This window comes from Eleutherodactylus coqui, chromosome 4 (assembly GCF_035609145.1).
Source record: "Eleutherodactylus coqui strain aEleCoq1 chromosome 4, aEleCoq1.hap1, whole genome shotgun sequence".
NCBI classification, from domain to species: Eukaryota; Metazoa; Chordata; class Amphibia; order Anura; family Eleutherodactylidae; genus Eleutherodactylus; species Eleutherodactylus coqui.
This window is the reverse complement of record NC_089840.1, coordinates 40,039,278-40,067,079: the sequence shown is the minus strand read 5'-3', so window position 1 is coordinate 40,067,079 and position 27,802 is coordinate 40,039,278. Positions and strand designations below refer to the sequence as shown.

Below are 27,802 nucleotides of genomic sequence, written 5' to 3'. Positions count from 1 at the left end.
GAATGTCAAGGCTGATGCCCTGTCTAGGAGCTTTGGTTCTCCGGAACCTGCCGAGCCGGAGCCTGAGAGCATTCTCTCCCCTGGGGTGGTCCTCGCTGCTGTCTCCTCCGACCTTTCACCTCTCATTCACGCCGCTCAACTATCTGCTCCTGAAGCCCTTCCGGAAGGCAAATTATTTGTCCCATTGTCACTGAGATTGAAAGTGTTAGAGGAGACACACGCTTCTGTCCTAGCTGGACACCCCGGCATCAGGGGTACGCTGGAGTTAGTATCCAGACTCTATTGGTGGCCGCACATGGCCAAGGAGGTACGGGTATTTGTGTCCGCGTGCCCGGTTTGCGCAAGGGGGAAGAATCTCAGGAGACGTCCTGAGGGTCCTCTTCTTCCCTTGCCCATTCCGTCCAGGCCATGGTCCCATTTGTCCATGGATTTTATTACTGATCTGCCATCCTCGCTGGGGAATACGGTCATCTGGGTAATAGTAGACCGTTTCTCTAAAATGTCACATTTTGTTCCGCTTTGCAAGTTGCCTAACGCCAAACTTCTGTCTGAAATGTTCATCAAGGAGATTGTTCGGTTACATGGGATCCCCGAGGACATTGTGTCAGATAGAGGGGTTCAGTTCGTCGCTCGCTTCTGGCGAGCCTTCTGTAAAAATCTAAACGTAAATTTGTCCTTCTCCTCCGCTTTCCATCCCGAGAGTAACGGACAAACGGAACGAATGAACCAAGAACTTATCCAGTATCTGCGACTGTTTGTTTCTGATAACCAGTATCAGTGGGCCAACTACTTACCTCTCGCCGAATTTGCTATCAACAACCATGTTAACTCGTCGACCCAATTGTCACCTTTTTTTTGTAACTATGGGTTTCATCCCCGGTTCTCGCTTTCCACTCCTGTGGTCTCGAACAATCCGGCCGCCGACATATCCTCTGAGGAACTGTGCACAGTTTGGGCCCAGGTTCGTAAGAACCTTCAGGGTTCCCAAGAGAAACTGCGTAAATACGCAAATAAAAGATGTACCATCTCTGCACCTTTTGTAGTCGGGGAGCAAGTTTTGCTGTCTTCCAAGAATCTGAGACTCAAGGTTCCCTCCCTGAAACTTGCTCCTCGGTTCATTGGCCCATTTACTGTTTCTCAGGTCATCAACCCGGTGTCATATAAGTTGGCACTTCCTGACCCCTGGAAGGTCCACAAGGTTTTTCACAAAAGCTTACTTAAGAAGTATGTGACTCCAGTTCTACCCACCCAGAACCCGCCTCCTCCTTCTCTGGTACAGGGGGAACTGGAGTATGAAGTAGAAAGGCTGGTGGATGCCCGACGGGTTAGAGGTGTGCTGCAGTACCTGGTCCACTGGAGAGGATTTGGCCCTGAGGATAGGACGTGGGTCCCCGCCAGGGACGTTCATGCGCCACGCCTAGTCCAGGCATTCCACAGGGCTTTCCCGCTTAAGCCCGCACCTGGCCATGGGGGTCCGGTGTCCCCCCGTAGAAGGGGGGGTACTGTCAGAACCGGCAACTCTCGGGGCCGCCGTGCCCGCACCACCGGTCCGGCCACCCGGGGTACTGGAGCACGGCGCAGAGGTACCCCGGTTCTTGTGATCTCCCCGGGCCGCTGTAAGACTGGTCGCCGCCGGGTTGCTAGGGAGGCAGCTGGTGCTTCTAGTCGCTTGACTACCAGGCTGGCTTCCCTGGTAACTGTCTGTGCAGTGAGACTGGGGGCGTGCCCCCAGCACCGCCCTGATTAGCCCTGCTGCTGTCAGGCTCCCCGCCCCAATCAGCTTCTGGGGCGGGAGCGCTGACAGCATTTAAATAGGTGTGTTTTCCTCTCAGGCCTTGCCAGTGTTAGTTTGGTCTTCCAGCTGCACCCGCGTATTCTTTTGACTCCTGTTTGTGACCCCGGCTTTCTTGACCTCTGCTTTTGGACCTTGACTACGTTTTTGCCTGACCCCCCTGTACTGCGTACCCTCCTGTTGCCGACCCGGATTGTCTGACCGTTCTACCGTTGTTTGTCTTCAGTGTCTGTTTGTCTTCCCGTGTCCCGCTTCCCTAGTGAGGGTAGGGACCGCCGCCCAGTTGTCGCCCTGGGGGTTAGCCCAGGGGGGCAAGTAGGCAGGGACAGGGGTTGCGGGATATATCAGGGACCCCCATATCCCGGACACTGTCCTGACAGTTACGCCCTGAAAGCCAATGGGAGTCACCTCAATTACAGGCCTAGCCATGTGTCGTATAACTAGATTGGAGTTACAATGGGGGTATTGCTGAACACAGCTCAAACAGGGGTATCCTTTTTGGGGTGCAAATCCACATTTTTATGTACACTATGGGGAAAAAAAACTGTCTTTAAAATTACATATTTGTAAATGCATTAAATTTTATTTTTTTCTCCTGGAAAAAAGACTGTGGGGTCAAAATACTCCTGATACAACTCAGTGAATACATTAAGGGGTGTATATTTTTTAAATGACATCATCAGTTATTCTGACACCTATGAGCCTTTGCAATCTTGGCTTGGAGTAGGAAAACAAAGCGTTCCTGAAAATGTTAAAACTAATGTTAAATTTGTACGTCTCCTAAATGGAAAAAAAAAACTAATGTTTTTTAAATATGCTTCCAGAATAAAGTAAACAGATGGAAATAGTTTTCTTATCAAGAATTTATGCAGTATGTTTGCACATATTTGACATATTGTAGTTGAAAATGTGAAAAAATTGTAATTTTTCCAAATTTTTCCAAATTATGGCGCTTTTAATAAATATACACAAATTCTATCGGCAAGCAGGCTTGGACACTAAGGGGTTAAGTATGGGTGGCCTATATATGCACCATTGCAAAGCGACAGTGCGAGAAATTTAAGCAAAACAAATAAACCCCAGAAGAATGCGCATAATAGCGTACGTAAAATACGCTGTCATGCAAAGTACAAATCTTGCTGCCATACGTGGTGATAGGCCGGATCACCGGCGGGTCCACAGCAGTAAATACTGCATGACTCACATGGTGTTTTACGCATTTTCCCGTTTGAGCTTGGACTTAGGGCTCATTCACACGGGTGTATGCGCACAATTCTGTGAGCCTCCCGCAGTGAGGAACGCATTACAGCATATACGCTGTGTCAGCAGAGCACTTCGCATGCCCAGGAATATGATGTCACGTAGTGTGATTTTTTTTTCATATTCCCGATCTGTTGAGAGAGGGGGTGCATATCGAAATGCTGCCTATACACAATGTATCCGTATGGACAGCATTTCATAAGCAAGCATCCCATTCAATCCCTGTGTATCATACGCAAAGAAATAAAGTATGCTGCGATTTATTTCTCCTGTATATGGATACGCAGTGCCCACGCGCACGTGTGCATGGAAGAATAAAAATTACTTTCCTTGCCTCAATTCACCGCGGTTACACAGGGTTATGCGCCTGCGTAATACATGGTGACAATATGCCTGTATAAATGAGTCCTTAATGTCAGCTTTCTTGCATTTAAAAAGTTAAATGGGATAAAAATCAATAAAAATGGAATACTACCCTATCCCGCGGTTTCCTGTCCAGTGCTAAAGCCTGTGGCCCGCTGCATGGAACTCGAAAGAAGCGGTGGACGGTCACGTGCCATTCATTGTGCACGTAACCGTTCAGCAAGTCACAGGCTTCAATAGCCATAGAAGAATCAACATTGAAGCTTGTCAGTGGATGAGCGATAATGTGTATTATGAGCGGCACTTAATGCTGAGCACAATGACCCCATTAACTCATCATACTGATTGAGGAACCACATGGGGCTGTCTCATGCTGTGCTTTCCCCTATTTTTATATAAAATCAGGAACTTGGATCTGTCATTTCTTCTGTGGTAACCTATTTATGTTCCACAATTCAGATCAGTGCGTGGAGGTCAGACAGGGTGCGCCCACATTTGTTGGTCCAAGGAAATGACTAAAGATCCTGTCTCCCTCAATAGCATACTTACCATAGAGCCCCACCATGCACCTACTATGGGGCTCGTGGAGAGTGGGGGTCCAGACATGGTTGGTTCCATAACCTTTGCTACTGGGTGATTAGAAACAATTGGACTGACACTAGTGACATCACTGCACCTGGAGTAATGACATCATCACTTAGAGTAGATCTCAGCTCATAGCTATCGTCTGATATGTCATCAAGTTATATCACCAGACAGCGTGGATGAATGATCTTACCAACTGTAGAATAAAGGGGCTTCACTGAGGATCATACCACTTCAACTGATAGAGTCCTGTCAGAGTTTTAGCTCTGTCAAACCTGGAAGTGCAAGCATTTCAATCCGCAAGAATTCTCTTGCTATTTTATCATTTCTTGCCTTCTGGTTTGTAGTTGGGATAGTTACTATGTACTTGTCTCTCAGTGGATCCATTACAGTGGTCCAACTGACCTCACTGTTGCAGCTCAAGCTCATTTGAGAAGAAGTTCCTGATTGGTTAGCTTCTCTGTAAATATACCTGGCTTCTGCAGTGTGTTCCTTCTTATAGCGTAAACTATGTGTATTTTAATTCAGTATTTTTGTATGCGTGTAGTATCTTATTCCTAGTTTAGCTTTGTTTCTTGTCAGAGTCGTTTATACCCTTGGTTATTCCTTGTCCAGTCCTTGCTTCTTAGCCTTGTTTATTGCTGCATTTCCCCTGTTTATATCTGTTTTTGTCTTATTTCTGCTCTGCTCAGTTTTTTTTTTGTGTCTGCATCTTAGTGCCCTCTCATTGTTTTAGGGTCCATGTTTCAGATAGGGTTTCCATTAGGCACATCTTTAGGGATACTTAGGGACAGTGGTGTCTGGTGTTAGGATCAGCATCTTGGATAGATTATGCAAGACTTACAAAAAGCTAATAGGGTCAGTTATTGCCAGATTCTTATTTGTTCACCATTATCCGTTTGCTCTATTATCTGATTACTAATACAATCACCACCCGTTTATGCCATCTTCTGATTACCATCACCATTCTGTTCCTGCCAACTATTGGTGAGTTACTACTCTTGTATCTTTGTTACCTATTAGTGTTGATATGTGCTTCATATTATTGCTCATTTGACTGTCCGGTTGTCACATAATTCATCCCTACTGTAAGTCATGGGGGTATCTGTGAGTATTGGGAGAAACAATTAGTACTTAGGAAAGGTGACTGCTATAAGTGAGCAAGTTTTTGGTGGATTAGTTTCAGTGTGAATACACATTAAAATAGGAAAATCCAGTGACCTGAGTGACTTTGAATGAGGCCTAATCTTCAGTGCTAAACTAGCCATGGCCAGAAGCCTATATACTATCAAGTTTCTAGAGCTGTCTCATGCGATGCTGTGGAAAGTATTCTGAGAATGGTGTGATTGAGGAAAGCATCCAATGAAAAGGGATCCTGTGGATGTAAAAACTTGTCAACGAAAGGGGTCAAAGGAGGATGTCAAGAATTGTTCTGCACAGTCAAGTGAATTACCGTCGATTACAATGTTGGTGCTTCAACTAACATGTTTGAATGTACAACTCATTATACCTTAGCACGGATGGGCTATACCAGCAGATGACCAGTTCCAGCGTAACTGCTATCTAAGTGAAACAGAAACATGAGACTCCAATGGTGAAAAGAGCACAAAAACAAAAGAAGGGTTTTCGACAACCTAATGCTGTATTCAGCCAGGCAGATAAATGCACATCACCTATCAGGACCTGATCCGTGTAGGTCCGTAGAATCCTCAGGCGAAAAAATTGATTGTGACAGCGTCCAGGGTGCAGTATAAAAAAATTCTTTATTCCTTCCAAGATAACGTTTCGACTACTTCAAGTCTTTTCTTTTGCTTGGGAGGAATAAAGAATTTTTTTATACTGCACCCTGTATGCTGTCACAATCAATTTTTTTGCCTTAACCCCATGGCTATGTTAGGGGTAAGCGGCCTCTTCTCATCAGGGGCCACACAAGTAGGCCATTGATTTATAATGCCCAAGAGGAAATAAAACTACTGACAGTAACCCAGGAGCCGGGAGATACTGGTGCTGTTTCTACTTCCTCTGTGGGAAGTTGCACAAACAAATCTAGAACATCCTCCGTTGATGAACGTCTTCATTACTTAGTAGCGATGTTGTTCAGACAAACACACTTCCTCTTTTATCTGTTTAGAGAGTCTTGCAGCTTGAACGTCCTCCGTACTGAACTCGGTGCCAGCGAGAAATGAAGCAGCATGCTGCCCGCGCCTGCCACTGCCCTCAGGATTGGACTGCTCCTATGTGTTCTGCGAGCCACAGGTAAGACGTTGCCTAACTTTAGGATGGTTGGGCTGTTGAGCTGGTGGAGAAGTAGCAGGGTTGGAGTAGTCATTGCCCTCTTTGAGGTTGCTGTCATAACTCACTGAGCATTGGGTGGCACTTTGCAATACATTAGTTTTGCACTATATAGTGGTGGCAGCGCTGCATGTCATTGGTCAACATATAGCATTTTTATATGGACATCCTACTATATGAAGCTGTTGATTAGGCGCTATATTGTTTGGTGATTTGTACATTGTGTGGGAGTACGACACAAGCTTATAATTAAAGTTACAGCGCAACATAAACCTGATACGTAAAATCCCTAATTGTATGTTCACACCGCGTCCAAAATATTGAAAACTACTGGCAGAAATCCACAATTTTTGTGCAAATTTGCTCAAAGATTAGCCTCATTCAATGGGGCTGAGCCATATGCAGAAAACCCAACATGGAGTCTACATGGAGTCCGTGTCACAAAGCGACACGGCACTTTTTTTTTTCACGCGTAAATTTAAAATCGACGTGCAGAAAAATAATGTGTCATATAGACTTCGGCGCAGATTCCCATACAAATGAATGGGCAGCTTTATGTGGAATCGGTGTAGATTCTGCATCAAATCCAAAGCAAAATCTGAATTCTGAACATGGCCTTAAATGGGTTATCTGAGCAAATACAATTGATGACGTATCCTCAGTATAGGTCATCAATAGTTGATCGACTTGGTTCCAACGCTGATCAGGTGCCTGTTATCTGCACTACAATACACAAGGGTCAGAGGAGAAGTAGATGCTCCGACCCCTGTGTAGTGGCCAGTGCTTGTAACCACAGGTTCAGCTGTCATTGATTTTAATGAGGCCCCAGTCTGCAATTAACGGCACCGGCCATTGCACAGGGGTCGGAGCATCAGCTTCCACTGACTGCGGATGCCTGATCAGCTGATTGTCCAATATTACAAGCGGTGGACCCCAGACAATCAACTATTGATGGTCAATCCTGAGGACAGGTCATCAATAGTATTTGTTTGGAAATCCCCTTTAAGTAATCTCTGTTCTTCATCCCCTGCTGTGGGCATACAGATCAGTGATATTGTAAAATATTACACACAACTGTAGATTATACTGTACACCTGTAGGTGCAAATTACTAAAGGTCATGTCAACCAAACTAGAGGAAGAGTGACCCATCTGTAGATGGTTGTTCCAGGGTCCTGGCCGTTTGTCAGTACAGAGCAGGATACTGGTTGACTGGATGAAATGCCTCATATGCGGCTTGGGGTACTGGTTTTATTGTATGGAGACTTATTTTGGGGGGTATCCAGCCAACCAGCACCCTGTCTTGTACTGATGGAAGCAAAGGACCCAGAAACTGCTGTCTACCAACGGGTCGCTCTTTCTTTTGTCGGAGTCTCCGGTTTGGCTTACATGACATAATTTGCACACTTTTTTCCCTATTGCCCGGAAAGTACTGTGGCATAACGAAGTATCGCTGATTAATAATGATGTTCGGGGTGTTTGCACAGGTTATTGTGATTCTCACCATTGTATAATTAAAGCCGTGCACATCTTTATATCTTTATATCGATATCTCAGTGCGGCCACCTTCATATTTGCCGTTGAGTTCTATTTATTGAAGCAGGGAAACAGAATTCTCGCCCAAACTAATCAATCTATCATATGACGGAATCAAATGGTGCCAAATGGACCCCAATGACAATTATGTGCTGGGGGCTCCTAATACAGGCAATGACGCAGAAGTGAATTTAGTCCTGTTGACACGATCACTTATTATTGCTATCAGCCACTTTTGGTGAAGTTGTTCAGTAAAAAGCAGAAATGGATGGCAACCCTGATAATGATCATGAGGGGGTGAGACTCTGCCAGTATTTACCGGCTCTTACACATTGGTTGCTGAAGTAACATCCTGCTCACAGAATGACAGATTTGGGGAGAAGCAGATCCTCCGCGTGGAGGTTTATATGTATCCCCATTAGTGATGAGTGAGCATACTCGCTAAGGGCAATTACTCGAGTGAGCATTGTCCCTAGTGAGTACCTGCCACCTCGGAAGAAAAGGTTCGGGTGCTGGCGGGGGAGAGCGCAGGAGGGGGAGGACGGAGGGGAGATCTCTCTCTCCCTCTCACCCCCCCCCTCCACCCTGCTCACTGCCGCAACTCACTGCTCACTCGCGTCGGCACCCGAATCTTTTCTTCCGAGCGGGCAGGTACTCGCTAAGGACAATGCTTGCTCGAGTAATTGCCCTTAGCGCGTATGCTCGCTCATCTCTAATCCACATCCTTTATTTCTCAGGGCTTAAACATGAGCGTGAATTTCTCCTTTTATACAGCCGTGATAATAGTCGTATAATGGAACAAAATGAAACCACTCATCTCAGTAGGAGTTCGGTGGTTTCATCTTCACTGCTGGGATTTCTCGGCCGTGAATACTACGGATGAGAAAAGATTGGACCTGCCCTATCTTCTCCGCACATAGTGAATACATTGTGCGGAAGAGATCGGGCGGATGCTATCTTCCAGCCTCTTTTTTCAAACTCCTGCACTCTGCTGTGGAGTTTGAACTGCTGGCGAGGGGCAGAAAATCACCCTTACTCACACTGCTGTAGGCGCAACTAGGCTCGGCAGTACGGACTATAGCTGTGCCTACAGCAGTGTGAATAGGGCCTCAAAGAGCTGGAAATACAGCATTATATTTGATGGCTTTGTGTATACACAACCTTTTAGTCCATTTATATATGTAGCTATACTTTTGGAGCTCCTTATATTTTGTCACTATCTATATTGCACTATTATTTTTGGGGATACTATTTCTGAGACTATTTCATGGATCTCTGTGTGGCACTATTATTTTTGTGGACACTGTGTAGCACTATTTTTTTGAGCATACTATCTTCACCAATATTCTTGGACACTATCTGTGTTGCACCATTAGTTTTTGGGATACTGTTTATGTGGCGGTATTATATTTTGGGGTATGGTGTGGCAGTATTATATTTTGGGGTATGGTGTGGCAGTATTATATTTCGGGATAATCTGTCAATACTATTTAACTACAAGTAGTATTGTAGCAGCAGCATGGCATAGTTGTAGTAGCAGGTACAATACTGGATCAGCAGCAGCACCTGTGATGTTGGGGGGACAACAGGGTAGCATTGTTACATGTGACAACACTATTAAAGCAGGCAGCAACATGAGGAGTTTGTATTGTTAGAATGTAAAAATCTGCTGCCAAAACGAGGGTTTCTGGGTGGCAAACTCTGAAGAGATGAATGGGGTAGCTGGTACCATATTTATGTATCATGCTTGGTTCTGGTATTATAACGGTGTACAGTTCTCATACTTTATGTACTGAGCTTTGTTATGGTACCATATTTATGTTATAAGCTTGATTATGGTACTGGAATTATGTTATGAGATTGCTTCTGATGATTATGTTATAAGCTTTGTTCTGTTGCTGGATTTATGTAACAAGCTTGGTTCTGGTACTGTATCTATATAAAGCGGTGTTTTTACATAAAATATTAATTGGTCCGTATGTTGAAAATATTGTTGAAAATATTGTATGTTGAAACTATAAATCTATGGAAAACCAGTAATTGGTTCTGTAGTTTCCAAAATGTCCACCAAAAGGAATACGAAATGAATATAATATAATAATAACTAATATAGATGAGGCTAGACCCTATATATAGCTAAAAGAGCTGCTGCAAGCTGAAAATCACTTTCTATGTAAAAGACAGTTTCTGAACAGAACACACAATGTGCCAGAAAAATAAAAATGGAGCTGCCCTCACTCGGCGTTGAATAAAGACTAGTACAGGATATGCAGTACCATACAGTACTGTAGAGAGGCGCTACTAGACAGCCAATCACTGCATACACTTCAGTAATGCAGGGGTTTTACCAGTGAAATGCCCATGCTGATTGGCTGGATTTTATAGAAAAGTGCATGTACCGCAGATCCGAAATGTCAGTGACATTACATGTTGAATCTGGGTTCAAGTTTCAATGTCTCAGGAAAGACCAATGCATGTTCAAAATATTCAATTGATTCAATCCGGCCACTGTAACTTGAAGGACTATTGTAATGAGCTTGGTTCTGATACTGTATTTATGCACTAAACTGGCATATCTAAAATATGTTTAAAGTAGAGGTAAATAGGAGAGGTACACTAAAGGCCCATTTACACATAACGATTGTCACTCAAAATTCGTTCAAACGACTGAAAATGAGTAATAATCGTTACATGTAAATGCAGGCATCGTGCATTTTTCATCTGAACGATGATTTTAGGGTGAACTTAAAATCCATCATTCAGCTGCACAGAGATAAAGTAAGGTATTCATTGAATGGCTGAGATTGGTTCATCGAGCGCTGGCTCTGATTGGCTGAGTCAGCACTCGAGAACCAATCAGAGGCAGAGCTTCCTGGAGGCAGGCATTTTCAATGCCCTGACCAGGAGGCTCTGCAGGAAAACTTCAAGCAACTGCTGAGGGGAGCTTCAGGGAAGACACGAGGGGAGATGACAGCGCCAGAGAGGTGATGTATTCTTTTTATTTTTTTATGCAGCTAGGGCTTATTTTCGGGGTAGGACTTATGTTTCAAACCCCCAGAAAGGTCTCGCACATGGTGCTATAAAGTCGTGCGACTTTATAGTGACACAAAATCGTGACACCAATGCAATATTGCCGTGATTTTCTTGCAGCGATATCATGTCACCCGTGTGGAAGCAGCCTGAAGTTTATAGAGGGGAAAGTCCACAATTCATTGGACATCACTGCATTATCCAAACAATAGCATACTACCGTGTTTTACCGAAAATAAGACAGTGTCCTATATTAATTTTTGTTCAAAAAGGTTTAATTTTTTTACATGTATAGCTGCCTGGACACTATTTAAATTGACTTTTTAAATTAACTGTTAGCAGGGCTTAATTTTGGAGTAGGGCTTATATTTTAAGCATCCTCAAAAAGCCTGAAAAATCATTTTGCATCCTCAAAAGTTCTGGAAAATCATGCTATGTCTTATTTTCAGGGTATGTCAAATTTTCAGGGAAACAGGGTATCTAATGTCTCATTTTCCCTGTGGTATATTTGTAGATTAGAACCCTTGTTATAATAGCATCCTCCCCTGCAGATTACAGCTGATTGCAGGGGGATTAACCTGTGATTAGTTCATAATAGTGGGACTGGGAGATTTCTTACAAAAATCTTTTAAGGGGCTCTTCCAGTTTTTTGAAATAAAGTCTATTGTTTGCTGTCAATGAATAAGAACTCTTGTTGATATTCAACGGCATGAAACCTGTACATATCTGGTCCTGCTCTCAGCTGAGAAAGGGTGTAGAAAATGCTCTGTGAGCTAAAAAGCCTGGACTCCAGACTGATATACTGTAGCTACCATAGCAGAGAGATTTGTGCTGCTGATGTGTGTAGCTCACAGAGCATTGTCTAGACTGGATACAAATGTATCCATCTCTCAGCTGAGAGCAGGATTAGCTACATGCAGGTTTATGCCTCTGAAACTCACATAAGGCCGCCTGCAGACGGCAGGGTCGGATCCGGCTGAGAGAATTCTCGAAGCGGGACCCGACCTGAGCCCCTGCAGAGACCAGCGTGACACTCAACTGCTCCCGCAGCTCCGGCTCTTTGATGTGCTGCGCAGACCGTGCATGCGCAGACCGGAGCTGGCGGCCGGGGGGGGGGGGTGACATTTCTGTGCGGGGCTCGCAGATAAATAGAACATGCCGCGATTTGTTTTCTGCGTGTGATTTCGTGCAGACAAATCACGACCGTCTGCCTAGGATTGTGTCTTCTAACACAATCCTATGGCAGCTTCCACAGGCAGAAATTCTGCGGGAAATCCCGCCGCAGAATTTCCGCCAGTGTGCAGGAGGCCTAATGTGGAGAAAATCCATGCATTGTAATGAATAAATTCCGCAGTGAAAATCCCCTATCTATCAGCAACGAATAGAACATAACTCTATTCTGCTGCAGATTATTTACCGCTATGAATGAATGGGGTTTGTTAAAATATCATTCCCTTATATTATATTATATTGTGCATTGCTGCAGAATTTCAGTGAAGAATCAGCAGCCGAAATTCTGCAGCAAATATGTAAAGTGTGAACTTACCTTAACAAAGCGATCTCACCCTCCAGGTACAGCAGCGGCCCACCAGGACACCACAGCATACTGCCCCTATACAGCCCTATTATGCCATGCAGTAGTACAAAACACCTGATATGTCATATATATTGTTAAAATAGTGCCCGGTGTTGTTGCTCTGTGCTTCACTAAGTACCAACACCTTTCTGCCACCAATATATGTGGTTTCTCAGACAAAACCAAAACATATGACATATGAGATTTGAGGGAATCAGTATTCACAGCGAGTGAGTGATAAGAAAGATTTGAGCTATATACTTATTCCAATTTAGCTGCTTCTTAAATACTCCTGTACATCTACATGCCCTGTCAGTATTGAGACATTGGGGCAGATTTACTATTGAGAACTTGACAGTTTTTTGGTGCAAATTGTGTATTTTTGATGCTGTCACATCTGCTTAGAGCTGTCAGAACTACAGATGACAGAAACCTCTAGACATTGTGACAGACTGAGTGACAAGTATATGGGAAGAACCAGACATAGGAGACAAAAACTGAAAATAGTAAATGACTGAAAATATTACTATAAAGTATTCCTTGTAATGCCCAATTTGACCTGCAACTAAGCCGAAAAGGGCGACCCCACTGCTAGAAAGAATCAAAGTCCAAGCAACTGACAACTGAGCACTGAACACTGAATACTGAGTGCTGAGCAGGACACAAAAAGTGTAACCAGTGTCCTCTGCAAGGAGGAGCCAGTTTTAGTCCTCCACAAGAGATTCCTGATAGGTTGACTGAAATGACTGACTGCTCAGCCAGCCTATCAGTACAGAGTCAAAGATGAGAGGTCGCCTCTTCAGTGGAGAGTGCAAAGTGACATTGCACATGTGTTAAAAGACGCATCACGTGGTTTGGCACCGATGTCATGACGTCAGTCTAGACCTACAACTGTGTCCAGCCCCAGTTAGCATCAGTGGTGTTGTGACAGATGTGTTTAAGACCCTTTCGGACTTTTAAAAATGTCCAAAAGGGTGTGGCTTTGTGGAAAAGGGGGAATCACGTTAATGCTCCAAACTCGGTAAAAAATGGTGCCAAAATTTGGGTGCAATTTTTTGCCATAAATTACTCCAGCTAATAGATTGTATAGTTATAGTAGACAGTCTAAAAAAATCAACAGACTTCTCATTCAGCAGAGTCATTGTGATACATCTGGTATCTAAAGACCGCCTACTCTTAGTTTGTGCTATTAGACAGTACTGGTAAATCTGCTGCAGTGTGTGCAATGTTAAGGATTGGAATGTTATATATTTATTAAATATTTTATTATAGAATTACTAAAACTTATGCTTTAAATTGGTCCTTTCCCTGAATGTATGGTATTCTGCGGGTCTAAGTGTTACAGTCCTTACTTGTTTCGGTGACTTTGAAAGTGACAGCTGAGACAATGCTGTTCAGGCAATTGCCCTGCTTGTACGGCTCTAATACCCCCAGATACTAGTGGTGATAAATCTATTATTGCAGAGGGTCCATTTATGAAGAAACGGTTTATGTCTGTTTAGAGCCCGCTGTACGGCATTGTGGGAGATGTGACCTAAAAGCCTATGCTTTGTACACGGGATACATGTGGGCGTTGAGTGAACCGTGTGCTGAGATAATAAGCTATACTATGCCGCTGCTCATACTGTTCTAGCCCGTGTTTCTATCTTTCTTTTCTAATGAAGTACATTTTATTTAAAGGTTGTACGAACTTTCTAAGTCAGTGTTTTTATTGCCCCATTGCAATAAAAAATAAAGCAATTCTACAAGTAATCTTAATAAAACGTCTCCTACTGTTTCGTGGATATAGTTCATATACAGACCTATGTGTTTCCATAATTCCTACATACTGATGAAGGGCAAAGACCCTGAAACAGCTATATGTGCATAGGCTCTGACTTTGCTTTCAATTCCTGGTCATTGTTACAAGGCTTGTATAAAGAGTCTAACATTGACGTTAGGTATTGCTGCCTTCCAATAGGTGGCACTGTAGAGGTATTATTTCATCTCCCTGATTTGCATGATTACTACAGTCACATGGACTCCACTCCCCCATACTCCTCTTCTTGACAACCTATAGACAGTAGAAGAGGAGGCAGATGGAAGATAGTAAGAGCCCTTTTACATTGACTGATAATTCGTTCGTCGTCCAGTTTCTGCAGGCATAAAATTCAAATGACAATCGGCTGTGTAAACAGGCAGTTGTTCATCTATGAATGACTGCCTGTTTACTGTGAATGAAGGTGAGTGATCTCCGGTCCCCTCTGCTTCTATTCGCTGGGCGATCCTTGCTCCTCTGAAAGCACAGAAGCAATTATCGCTGGGACAACAGCTGTCCCGTGTAAAAAGACCCTAAGAGCTCCTGCAAACTAACGTTTTTTTAACGCTGCGATATCGCTACGTTTTTTTAAATGTAAATGTCAATGGGACTTTCTAATATTAAACCGCATCACGTGAAAATCACAAGTTTGTGCTTTGAGATTTTTGGGCCATGAGTTTTTAACATTATAAAGTCCCAATGACATTCGTGTTAAAAAAAGCAGCGATATCGCAGCATTAAAAAAACGATAGTGTGCAGGGACCCTTAAGGTTCATTTAGACCGGATGAGTTTCGGGCTAGCGATGCCTGACGCTCATCCCTGTGTGTTCTCGCTCCTGTGCTGCTGCATGGCAGCTGGTATCACTGGCTCGCTCACAGAGTGGCCAGCAGGGAGGTGGGGTGGCTGCAGGAGATTTCTCTCTTCTCGCTCCCCCGCCCCTCTCCATTGACTTAACATAGCGGCCGTTCAATACTGAACTATTTACACTGAGCGATCTGCGATCAACTCATCATCCATCGTTTATGCAGCATAAACAATGAACTGATCACTCAGTGTTAATAGCAGCCGTTCAGTACTGAACAGCCGCTATGTTAAGTCAATGGAGAGGGGCGGGGCAGCGAGAAGAGAGAAATCTCCTGCAGCCTCCCTGCTGTGAGCCAGCGATACTAGCTCCTGTCCAGGTGCACAAGAGCGAGTATATGCGGGGAGGAGTGTCGGGCATCGTTTGCCCGACACTCATTCCATCTAAATGGACCTTTACACATGACAGCAGAATCAGGTTATGCAGAGTTTATTTGTAGTCTGCAACAATGAATGCATATTTGTCTTTATTAGAGCTACATACAAAAACTGGGAAGAGATTTTTAATCAGAACTATTTACAAAGTTGCTAGAACATGAGATTAAGGAATTGAAACAATCAACAGTCATGTTCAGAAATACCACATCCTTCCCGCAGTAACCAGAAAACCCCAAAAATAAAATTATTAGGAATTTTAAATTAACTGAGAGAGAGAGAAGGGGATCACCAAACCACTGAAGGAGATTCCCGTCTTATATTACCTTCATGCACCTCTCACCTACCCATAGCACCAGCACATACTGTAGATGATACATTTCTTAAAGGGGTCCCATCTCTATAGTTTTCCTAAAATGCACCAAGAAAAAGCCAGAAGAGAGAGAACATTTTTTTCTTAATTGGGGTGTCAGTACTTTTATATTGAAGAAAAGCCCCCATCCTCTTATTCTATCCATTGATACGCTACATTGACGACGTACTATAACCCCCCCTACTGAATACCCCCAGCTCTGTTTCTTGTAATGCAAAAAGACTTTGTAGTTTTTGAATAGAATTCGTCCTTTATAAATAGCTGGCATAAGTTCAGAATCTGCAGTGAAAAAAGTGACCTTTTTGGGAGGGTTTTTCCAATTGTAATGTGACTGTTAGGGACCTTTAAAGACATCACATGGTACTCGGTTACAAGCAGCCACACTGCATAGCTCTGCTCCCCCACTCTCGCTTTATAACAGGCAGATTATGACATTTGATTCTGTGTGTGCTTAGAGGGAAGATCTGCTTGATTCTTGAGGTTCGGTGCTTCGGTGTTGCATTTAGCTTTGGTCTGTTATGTTTTTACATTTTTTTAAATGTTTATACCTTTATACACTGACATGCCAAAAGTCATGGGACAGGAACTAATATCGTGTAAGACTCCACTTAGCCCAATGAGGTGCAGCAACTCAACATGGCATTGATTCCAGAAGTGGATGGAAGACATCTGGAGGGATGTTGAGCTATGCCATCTGGCTATGCGTACATCTGGACATCAGTTCGGGTGCTATGAAGATGGAGGATATAGTCTCCACGTCAAACATGGCCTGGAACTCCCTCTCCTAGGGGGATATAAAGTGCAGTTTGTTAGCTTTCCATGAAAAGTAACACTTTATAAATTGTTGAGATTCTTAGACAGCTTGTTCTGATGTATTGTCTTCTTGAACACAATTTGTGGGTTGGTTAGGTGATTTTTTCAATATGGCTTTGAGAGCAAGGATTAATGAATTGTAGTTGAGAATGCTAATGGTATTAACATGTAAGATGTCTGCGGGAATTTTCTAAGGATTTTCTGCATGTTTATGGAACCCCACGTCTCATAAGTCACTTTAGTGAATAGGTTTGGAATAGTGGACAGTTTACTTATGGTTTCACTTTTCAGTATGAGCCGTCTTAAATTGGGTAATAGAATTCTCTAAATCTATACAAAGTTTGTATTTGGATTGTCTGAGCCAGTCTACGACTATTTAATAATAATAATAATAATCTTTATTTGATTAGCGCCAACATATTCCACAGCGCTTACATAGACGGGGAATACAGAAAGACAAAAGTACAAAAATTACAGAACCACGGTTACATGTAGTAATCAGTTGATGGAAACAATAGGGGTGCAGGTCTTGCTCCAACGAGCTTACATACTACAAGTAATGGGGTGATACAGAAGGTAAAGGGGCTGGAGATGTGCACAGTATGGCGAGGTGGAGAGTGAGGGAAACTATACACATAAACAATGGTCAGACATTGAGCCGTGTGACGGCAGAATCAGTATGACTGCGGGGCAGTGGATGGTGGCTAGCAGGGATTGCAGTCAGTAGGTCAGGGAGCATGTTACCAGGTGGCATACAGAAGGGTTTGTTCAGGGAATGCGGTATGCCTCCCTGAAGAGGTGCGTTTTTAGAGCACGCCTGAAGTTCTGGATAGTCTTTGGTAGTGCGTTCCAGAGGACCGGTGCTGCTCTGGAGATGTCTTGGCAGCGGGAATGAGAGGTTTGAATTAAAGGGGCGCTCAGTCTGATTTTGTTAGCAGAGCTGAGGGCCCAGGCTGGGTGATGAATTGAGATGAGGGCAGCAATATAGGGGGGCGCTGCACTGTGGAGGGCTTTATGGATGAAGGTAGTCAGTTTAAATTGAATTCCGTATTTAACGAGCAGCCAGTGTAATGACCGGCAGAGGGCAGAGGCGTCCGAGTAGTGGCTGGACAGGAAGATGAGCCTGGCTGCGGTATTCAGGGTGGATTGGAGAGGGTAGACTCTGGTGCAGGGGAGGCCGATCAGCAACGAGTTGCAGTAATCGTGCCGAGAGTGGATGAGGGCAACAGTGAGCGTTTTTAGCTTGTCTATGGTGAAAAAAGAGCGGATTCTTGCGATGTTCTTGAGATGCAGCTGACATGTTCGGGCCAGAGATTGGATGTTGGGGGGTAAAGGATTTAGTATGTATTGCGTTGTAGTAAAGCAGAGGCTCTGCAAGACCAAGCCATGCCTTCTGGATAGCCACCTGCAGCTCCATATTAGTTGTAGCTGTAGGATCTCAGGTGCAAATGGAACACTCCATTTCATCCCATAAATGCTCGATTGAGCTCATGTCAAGTAAACTTACAGGCCACACCATTAGTAAAAACTCTCTACAATGCTCTTCGAACCAAATCTGGACCGCTAGGGCCCGATGGCACAGTGCATTATCCTGCTGGAATATCCCATCATTGTGGGGTACATAAAGTCCATGAAGAGTGAAAATGCTCATCAAGCAGTGAAACACAGCGGATGCTGGTCAATTACATGTTTTTGCGGACCAGTGGATCCAACCCATGCCATGAGAACACACCCCACACCAGTATAGAACCACCACCAGTCTGCACTATGCCTTGCTGACAACTGGGGTCTATGACTTCATGGGGCCTCCGCCGCACATGCACCCTATCATCATCCAGCAAGAATCTGAATGATTGTTGTTCAGTCTAAATTAATGCACAGACTAAACGACAAATGATAATTTGTTCTCTTATCATTCGTTATGCAGTTTCTCCAGGCATAAAAACCAAACAATGGTCGACCCGTGTTCATCTATGAACGACTGTTTGCTTACTGTGAATAGACACGGGCGGGCCACACCATGCCCATCTACTTCCATTCACTCAGCGATGATCATTTCTGTGTGACAGCACAGGAGCGATCATCGCTGGGTCGACCTGTCAGGCATCTGCTTACGACAGGTCGACCAATTTAAAAGGGTCCTATATGGAGTTACATGCTCCGCCTCTGATCACATGACAGTGACATCATTACAGGTCCTGTACACACACAGGTGTTCCCTAGTATTCCATAGTAACTGAGGCCGCAGGGGGTTTGTCATCCACCCATAATCTGCACAAGGATGCAAGACCTTTGATAATGTCCCCGTTATGTGATCAGAGGCAGAGCATGTAAGTCATTCGCTCGGGTTGAGCGTCACCGTCATGTGATCAGGGGCGGAGCATGACGGTGACATAATCACAGATCCTTAATCTCCACTGCTGTGCTGCTTCTGATCCCTGTTGCATGGGATGAACAATGGATGTAGCAGAGCTGTGTGTGTGACGTGCATCTAGCACAGCTGTGTCACACATTGCACCACCTGAAACATTGGTACTATAATTTCCTAATAATTACTAGTTATTACTATGTGGAGCATAAAGGAGTGTCATTTTAGTGTGGGGCCCTAAAGGAGGCAACATTTCTTCTAGTGGTCACTATGGAGGAATTGTTACTGTGCATGAGCAGTATTACTTTTTGTGGCATTTTTCCTGTGGGAGGCACTATGAGGGGCATTGGGGGGCAGCAAAAGGATGGGGAGAGTGTAGTGAGATGAGTCCTATCTTTAAGAATTCTACATAGCAGTCTGGGCTGGATAGGGAAGAAAAAAGAAGGTGGATGACACCAATCAGAGAACATGTCACTTGTAATCACTGGAGGTAACTGCACTGCAATAACTATCACTGTATGGAACAGATATATATTATATGGTGGCTGCATTAAACAGAGGTTACTAAGACTGAGCCGCTGTATCTAAGCCTGCCGTGTTATAAATGTTCTCTGACAGATATGCTCCTAACTAAACCCTGGTGATAGGATCTATGCTGTGCAGATCTCTGTTGATGTCTAGTTTTGTTCATTTGGTTTGTGGTCTGCATGCATGCAGTTCTATTTGTATTTTCTTTCCGTCTGTAGATGTGTGGACGTCCGTGTCTCAATCCCCTGTGTCTGTGGGTGTGCGGACGCCGTGTCTGAACCATGTCTCGTCTGATCTGTTCCCTGGTCTTGGGGGTTTGCTTGTGTTTGCTGTTCATGTTGCTCTATTTGGTGGAGTTTGTATTACAGTATGTGTCATCTGTAGCACTGCTCCCTGCTACCTTTTAGGGAGAGTGAGTTTGGCCCTAGGTTCCTGATATGGGGCAGTCCTTAGCGGGACGATCATTCCACTAATAGGCAGGTTTCTCCTTTTGGTGTAGTCCAGGGTCAGATATTTTCTTCTTGTTGGTATGACTACGTATTTGTATTGCATACTTGTCTTGTCTAATAATGATCATGTGTTTTGTGTATCCGAGTTTTGTCTAATTATGTCCAAATACTTACTGTCCAGTTAGGGGTTATTTTCATGCAGAATGAAGGGAGTTGATCTGCATTGTAATAATAGGTGGTCCATTGTGGACTCCATATGTGCGTTCATGTAGGCAAGGTGAATAAGTCCTGCGATGAATGTGACACATTTAGGGTAGAAAATTAAAAATAACAAAACTAAAATAATGTCTGAACACCCTCTTATATTTAGGGATATGGGTGTGTTAAGAATTATCTAATCACATTTAATCTCATGATAAATAGCAGTAAGCACTCCGCTGCAATTATTTACAGTAATTCTGATTTCCCCTATATAAAGTTCAGCTCTTCTAGGAGGATTTTCCTGACATTTTCTTAGTTGCATTTTTCAGCAAAAGCCGTAAAGTGCTTACAACACATCACAAGGATCTGATTGTTGGGAGATATCAATCAGGAGACTAGGACCAAGACATTTCCAAGACATTACATATACCACTGAACATAGTGAAGACATCATCAAGAATTGGATTAGATTTGGCACAACAGTGACATTAGCAAGAACTGGATGTCCCTCAAAAATTAATGAAAAGACCAGAAGAAAGTTTCTCCGAGAGGCTGCCAAGAGGCTGCCTACAGCTACATAAGGAAGCTGCAGGAGTTTCTGACAAATACTTGTTGGTTAGCACATGTGACAACCATCTCCCGTATTCTTCATATATCTGGGCTGTGGGGTACTAGACAAGATGGAAAACGTTTCTAAACAAATAAAAACATCCAAGCCCGGCTGCATTTTCCGAAAACCTCCATCAAGTCCGCCAAAACTATGTGGGAGAACGTGTTATGGTCTGTTGAGGCTAAGGTTGAACTTTTTGGCCATAATTCCAAAAGGTATGTTTTGCACAAAGCCAACACTTTGTATCACCAAAAGAACAGCATACCAGCAGTGAACATGGTGGGGGCAGCATTATGCTTTGGTCCTGTTTTTTGGCTACTGGAACTGGGGCTTTAGTCAAGGGTTGAGGGAATTATGAACAGTTCCAAATATCAGAGCATTTTGGTACAAAACCTTCAGGCCTCTGCTAAAAAGCTGACGAAGAGGAATTTCACCTTCATCATGAAAATGACCCAAAGCATACCTCCAAGTCAACAAAATAATCTTTTACCAGAAGAAGATCACATTTTTGGAACGGCCCAACCTGAGCCCAGACCTGAATCCCATTGAAAATCTGTGAGTTGACCTGAAGAGGGCGCTACACAGATGCCCTTGTAATCTGACTGATTTGGAGAGCTTTTGCAAGGAAGAGTGGGCAAAGATTGCCAAGTCAAGATGTGTCATACTGATAGACACCGACCCCAAAAAACTGAATGCTGTCATAAAGTCAAAGGGTACAGTAACAAAGTATTAGTTTTAGGGTGTGCATATTTAGGCAATAACATTATAGTTTTTTTCCACCCTAAAAGATTTCAGTTTGTTTTGGAATAGTACAGATAACGGGTCACACGGAAGGTGGAAATAAATCCTGAAATGATTCATCTTTGTAGAATTTTTTTTTAACATTACAAGAACATGGCATTTTGACAGGAGTGTGTAGAGCTTTTTATTCACTGTGTGTATAATACTTTGGGCCATACCACAGCTTGTAGCCATCTAAAATAGTAGGGGGGCCCAAAGCTGATCTTTCCCCCCCGGTCTCATGAGCCTTTAGTTACACTCCTAACCTTGATGGTGACCCTTAAAATGCGGTTTTCAGCCAATATGTGATTGCATATTAGCTTGTGAACAGAAACTACTTTTGAGTGAGACAGCATATATATGTATTCATATGTCTATTGTTTTCCCCTTATAATAGAAAACCATAAGTTGTTTAAATCTGTTTGAATATCGGTTATCCTTAAAGCAATTTTATTATCCAATTTTCAGTAAAGTCTTATTTACATGGTAACCTTTGTACACCCTTTTATTTTTGGTGTCATATTCGGCACCTGTCACCTATTTCACTATAGTAAACCAGTGGATGTAATCCTATGGTTAGAGGCTAGATAATGGGCATGATGACACCTAAGACCAGGGCACTGGCATGTGAAAGCAAAGGGGAAGGGTAGCTGATTTGAAACAGGAAGCTGGAAGGGAATATGGGCATAGAGTGGGCAAGAAGACTGTGTAGCTTTATTTCCTGCCATATCGTTATGCAGAGCTTTTGACCCACAGATAATAATTATCTAAGGTTTATGCGTAGAATCTTGCAGTTTGGATCTCCCGTCATGGTGTTGTAAGGAGTTCTTTGGGAGAAAGCTCTAGAGCTCCTCTCCAACTCAGTCCAAAATATGTTCAGGGAAGTCAACCTGGGCCTTTCACAGTGATGGGAGTGGCCGTTGAGGGCGTGGCTAACTTGGAGCACATGGTTAACCTAGAGGGAGAGAGAAGAAGGAAAGAGAGAGAGGAGTATACCAAAGCATTGTTAGCCTGGGATGCAATGAAATACAGAATACAAAATAATGCCCCCATAACATAATATACTAAATGCTGTGTCCCCAGAAATTAATTATACTTCACACTGTGCCCCTCATAATAAATTATAGTAAATTCTATACCCCAGGAATTAACTACACGCCATGCCCCCAGAAATGATGGCCCTCACAGTATTCAGGCACCCCCTGAAGCCTCAATGCATTAAAATTAAAGCATTACTATACTCACCTCTTGGTTCCTCATCTCGGCCACTCCTGTCACAATTCCACCAGTGATTGGAGACAAGTGGGGATGGCCAGGTCTAGAGACTGAAGTGCACCCAAAACCATCCTATAGCCCCATGTGCATTTCAAATCACCTCCACCCCAGAAACACACAGTGCACCTCTACAAGCCTCCAACAGTCCTCTGCCATTTGCTCTTTAGCTCCTCCAACCCCAGAAACACACTTTGCCTCCTGTTCACCCCAGACGCTCACACAGCCCCTCATGTACTTTTCAACTGGCCTCCCAGCCCCAGAATGTCCCCCAGTGCCTATAAGCCTGCTCTCCACTGGTTGCTTCAGCTACATATTAATGGAAGTACTAGTCTCTTCAGAGTCCACCTGTACTATAGAGTCATGTGATGGGGAAATGTCACCTGACCTTCTGACATCCCCAGCTGGAACAGTGCCAGAGCATTTCAGTCCAGCTTTGCCGCAGTTGCAACCGCCGCTGCAACCTTTTTTGCATTTCAGGAAATCATGCGCGGTAGAAGCTCAGGAGCGGGATGGTGGCGGTGATCGGGGTAAACCCCTGATAATAAAGCTTCCACCCCATTCTGTAGGACTTTTGTTAGCCCCAACCACTTTTGAACTTGGTGGTAAGTTCTGTAGGCATGGTGGCTTACTGCATCTTTTGTTGGGGGCAAATGAGCAAGATTAATCTTGGGGTTGGCTGCAGATATAACAAACAATTGGTAGCAGAGACTATTCAAGGTATCTTTTTTAAAATCACCCCTGTACAGAGACACAAAGCACTTCTCCCCAGCTTTTGCTATAGCTTTGTGACTTGAATCTGGTTGCAGGAAAACTTAAAGGTGGGGATTTTTGACCAAGATGGTGGCCAACTTGGCTTTACCCTGGCCAAAAGGTACAGATTTGGGGTCACACCGACTGAATGCATGTATAAAAAGCACTACCCCTAGTGAGTGTTGAGCGGGTCCATGGGCGTAAGAGGAGCTTGAAAAATGACAACAGCCAGCTTCACCTCTGCTACTCTTTACTAGGTAGACGTTTGTTACGCCTGAGCCTAAACCATTGAGGAGGACGAGGAGGTCCACATCTTCTCCTACTATGATCACACGGTCAAATATTGGACTTTTGGATAGTGCCATGTCAATGATGTCCCGATTAGCGTCTTCTTCGGCTACTTTCACTTCTACACTCCGCTGCTCGAGTGCATCATGAAGAAATGTGATAAGGCGCCTCTCGTTGTTTTCATTGACTAATAGTTGTTCCTGAGGCAGTTGGATGATTATGGATTCCTCAAAAAGTATGTCACTGCAGAAGTTAGCAGCACAGTGTCGTTCAGCACTTTTGGCTTTTCCTGGGGACCTCCTCAGGGTACCCGTTGAAAACAATTGAGACATTGCTGCCAAAGTGTTTTTTTACATATCGGATATAACCTGAAACTATGGCTGTTGCAGAATTTTTCCTGTGCCAGACAACCTTGTGGAAAAAGTACCCACCATCCACAACTACATGCGTATTGGTGTCAATTGGCAAGTGGCTGGCGAGTGTAGTAAAAGCCGAGTAGAGACTGGACTTGGTTCCCTTTTGTACCCCCTGTTCATTGAACAAAGAGAGTGGGAATGGGGCTAATTCGTACTTAAAATGATCTTTTAATTCCTCGTCCAATTTCTTTGTTTTGCACAGCCTCTGGAAAATTGTAAGTGGATCGACGACTACTCTCTGGTTTGCCACTTTAATGGAATTGGTGATGGATGCCAATGTGGCTCCTTTGTCCCTACGTTTTAGCTGAATTTTTTTATTGACACTCTGGGGTACATATAATGTGTTGTATAACTTTTATTATATTTATTTGGGGAGAGATAGTACACTGCATTACTTATGTAATGCATTTTGCTATGTCTATGACAGCAGCCTATTAGACTCTGTAGGAGGCAGGGCTTAATAGGCTGAGTTAGGCCTAATGCGCATGGCCAGATTTCCGCCGCGTAATGCGCGTTTCACTGCAGCTATTAGGTTATATTGAACCTAATAGCTCAATGTACATGCTGCGGAATTCCACCGCGGAATTTCACAGCATGAAATTACCCGCCGCATGTCCTATTTGCTGCGGGTATATGCGCGGACGGCCACCATTGTAGTCAATGGAAGCCGACCGTCACACTATACTTCCGCTGTAGCACAGTGGAAGTATAGCGTGAAAACGCGCCCCGCCCACCGCCGGCCGCGTCATATGATGCTGCCGACGGGTCATGTGTCACTGCCGGCGTGTCATGTGCTGTACTGCGCATGCACGCCGAAGCGTCATGCGGGACTTTAAGCAACGGATCTGGAGGTGAGTATGGGGTCTTTGGGTGGGCACCGTGACGGACTCCGCTGCGGTATTCCGCTTGCAGAGCCCGTCATGGCCGTGTACATAAGGTCTTACATGGCAGACAAGGAGATCTTTGTCAGGCTTCCAGCTTCCATGGGAACCCATTGGTACCTTGTGATCACACTTCGAGTTGCTAATGGGTGACAGAAGGATCCCCCACCCCTTCTCATTTACTCACATGCTGCAGCTGCTACTGATTGTGGAATTTAGGGGGTTAAGCTGCTGGGATCTGAGGTTTCTCTGCTACTGGTGGTTAGAGCAGGAGCCTCGCTGTTAGTAGTCAGCTAAGCCACCACCTTAATAAGATTTATCTGTGATTTAACTCCTTAGTGACCAACCATCCATACGTGTTTTCACGTCCTGGATGTTTGGGCTTTAATCTACAGGGCCATAAAAGCATGCTGGCCCTGTAGACTTAAAGGGGTTGTCCCGCGGCAGCAAGTGGGTCTATACACTTCTGTATGGCCATATTAATGCACTTTGTAATGTACATTGTTCATTAATTATGAGCCATACAGAAGTTATAAGAAATTTTTCACTTACCTGTTCCGTTGCTAGCGTCCTCGTTTCCATGGAGCCATCTAATTTTCAGCGTCTAATCGCCAAATTAGACACGCTTGCGCAGTCCGGGTCTTCTTCTTTTCTCAATGGGGCTCCGTGTAGCTCCGCCCCATCACGTGCCGATTCCAGCCAATCAGGAGGCTGGAATCGGCAATGGACCGCACAGAAGCCCTGCGGTCCACCGAGGGAGAAGATCCTAGCGGCCATCTTCAGCAGGTAAGTAAGAAGTCACCGGAGCGCTGGGATTCAGGTAAGCGCTGTCCGGTGTTCTTGTTTAACCCCTGCATCGGGGTTGTCTCGCGCCGAACGGGGGGGCTGTTGAAAAAAAAAACAACCCGTTTCGGCGCGGGACAACCCCTTTAAACCCCGGGGTCTATGTATGTGACAGTTCCCTGCTATTGGCTGCCGGAGGTAGCTGAGAGACTGGAGCTGTCATCGGGGGCTGCAGTGTGCGACCCCCAGTAAAGCGATCCCGTTATCCAATGTATAATGGCGATTGCATAAAGTTGTAAAAAAGTTTAAAAAAGGTTAAAGTTTCATCTCCCCTAACGGATTGGATCTGTGAGGGGAGCAGAAACAACTCTCTTTTGCCCTCTGCAATGTCCTGTGGTGATCTAGACTAGCAAGGGATCTGGACCACACTCATCCTCAACGGACCTTCCCCCACTGTCAGAATGATGGACACATGCGCAGAAGCTGATGAGGGCCAGGGAAATTTAAAATGTCTCTGCTCCTAGTTACCAAAGGTACCGAGAGCCTGGAGCAGTGACCGGAGGTTTCGTTGAGCGGTCCCTGGTCACATGATAAAAAGGTAGCGATCTACCATTAGGCCGGTCTCACACGACCGCATAGGAATTGCAGATTCTATGAGCGTTTGATCCGTGGTAATACGTGGATCAATCAAATGCATTGAATTACACAATTCTGCTCACATTAGAATTAAATAATCCACTCACGGAAAACAGAACACAGCAGGTTCTATTGTACAGCGGATATCTGTGTCATAGAGCCCATTGTGCTCTATGGTCGTGGATATACCCGCAGCCCATAAGCAATTACATTGTGTACGGGCTGCGGGTACCCACGTCATCGCTAAGCGACGGTGCGGGAAATACAAATAAACAAAAAAAGGTGTATTGCACATGACCGCCTGAGTGAGTACGCAGTTATGTGCAGTACATTACGCGGCCGTACGCAGGGCCATGGCGAGCTCACAGCTGGGATCCACTGCGGGCCTCAACAAGCGGATTCCACATATGGTTGAGTGAGCCCGGCGTTATTCAGATCACTAACTGTAATGTCTACGGAATTTACAAGAAGCTCCCGGGAACGCTCGCCTTCCCGCAGTTCCAGCTTGTTGAACACCTTCTGTTTTTTTTAAACTCTTTTTTATTGGCATTTAGGAAGAACATACATGAACAGGTCATGGCAATCACGGAAAATCATATTCTTAAAATACACATTTTCATTACAGTAATGGCATCGCCAATAGATATTAACATAATTTTTCTGTTCAGTGTTTACAATGTATATAGCTTTATCTTACTTGTACTTATATCTTCCATTTTCCCAATGATCACCCCTCTCCTAATTCCCCATCAATCTTAATAGAATGGTGCAAATACAATAACACAAAATAAACCTATAACATTCAACATTATCTGGGGTAAATCCCACTCGCAACCGTCATCCCCCCCATACTATCATCTAATCTTAAGGATTCCTAGTTGGTTTGTATCATTCTGGATATAGTACCACGAAGTGCTAGTAAATTGAGTCATACACTCTTTGATTTCTTGAGGGTTAGGAAATTTCTCTATAAATTCTCTCCACTTTTTGAAAAATTTTGGGGCTTGGGATTCTACTCGTCTCTCTATTTCTATTCTTTTCACTTTTAGAAGATGTTTTAATTGATGTATAATATCTTTTAAGTGTGGGGGTTTACCTGACAGCCAGTCATTACCCTTTGTAATCCAATTTTGGATTCAGGGTTTCCTAGGGGGCTTTTTCTTCTGCCATTATACAATGGCGC

General features: G+C 44.1%; 1 protein-coding gene across 1 annotated transcript in view; it reads left to right on the top strand.

Annotated features, from left to right (window-relative positions):
* The first annotated feature begins 6,114 nt into the window (after window positions 1-6,114).
* LOC136624588 (carcinoembryonic antigen-related cell adhesion molecule 2-like) overlaps window positions 6,115-27,802 on the top strand; it is a 54,916-nt gene continuing 33,228 nt past the window's right edge. The window contains exon 1 of the mRNA XM_066598547.1: window positions 6,115-6,256. Within this exon, the coding sequence (XP_066454644.1) occupies window positions 6,193-6,256 (64 nt within the window). The 5' untranslated portion in view covers window positions 6,115-6,192. The remainder of the gene's footprint in view (window positions 6,257-27,802) is intronic.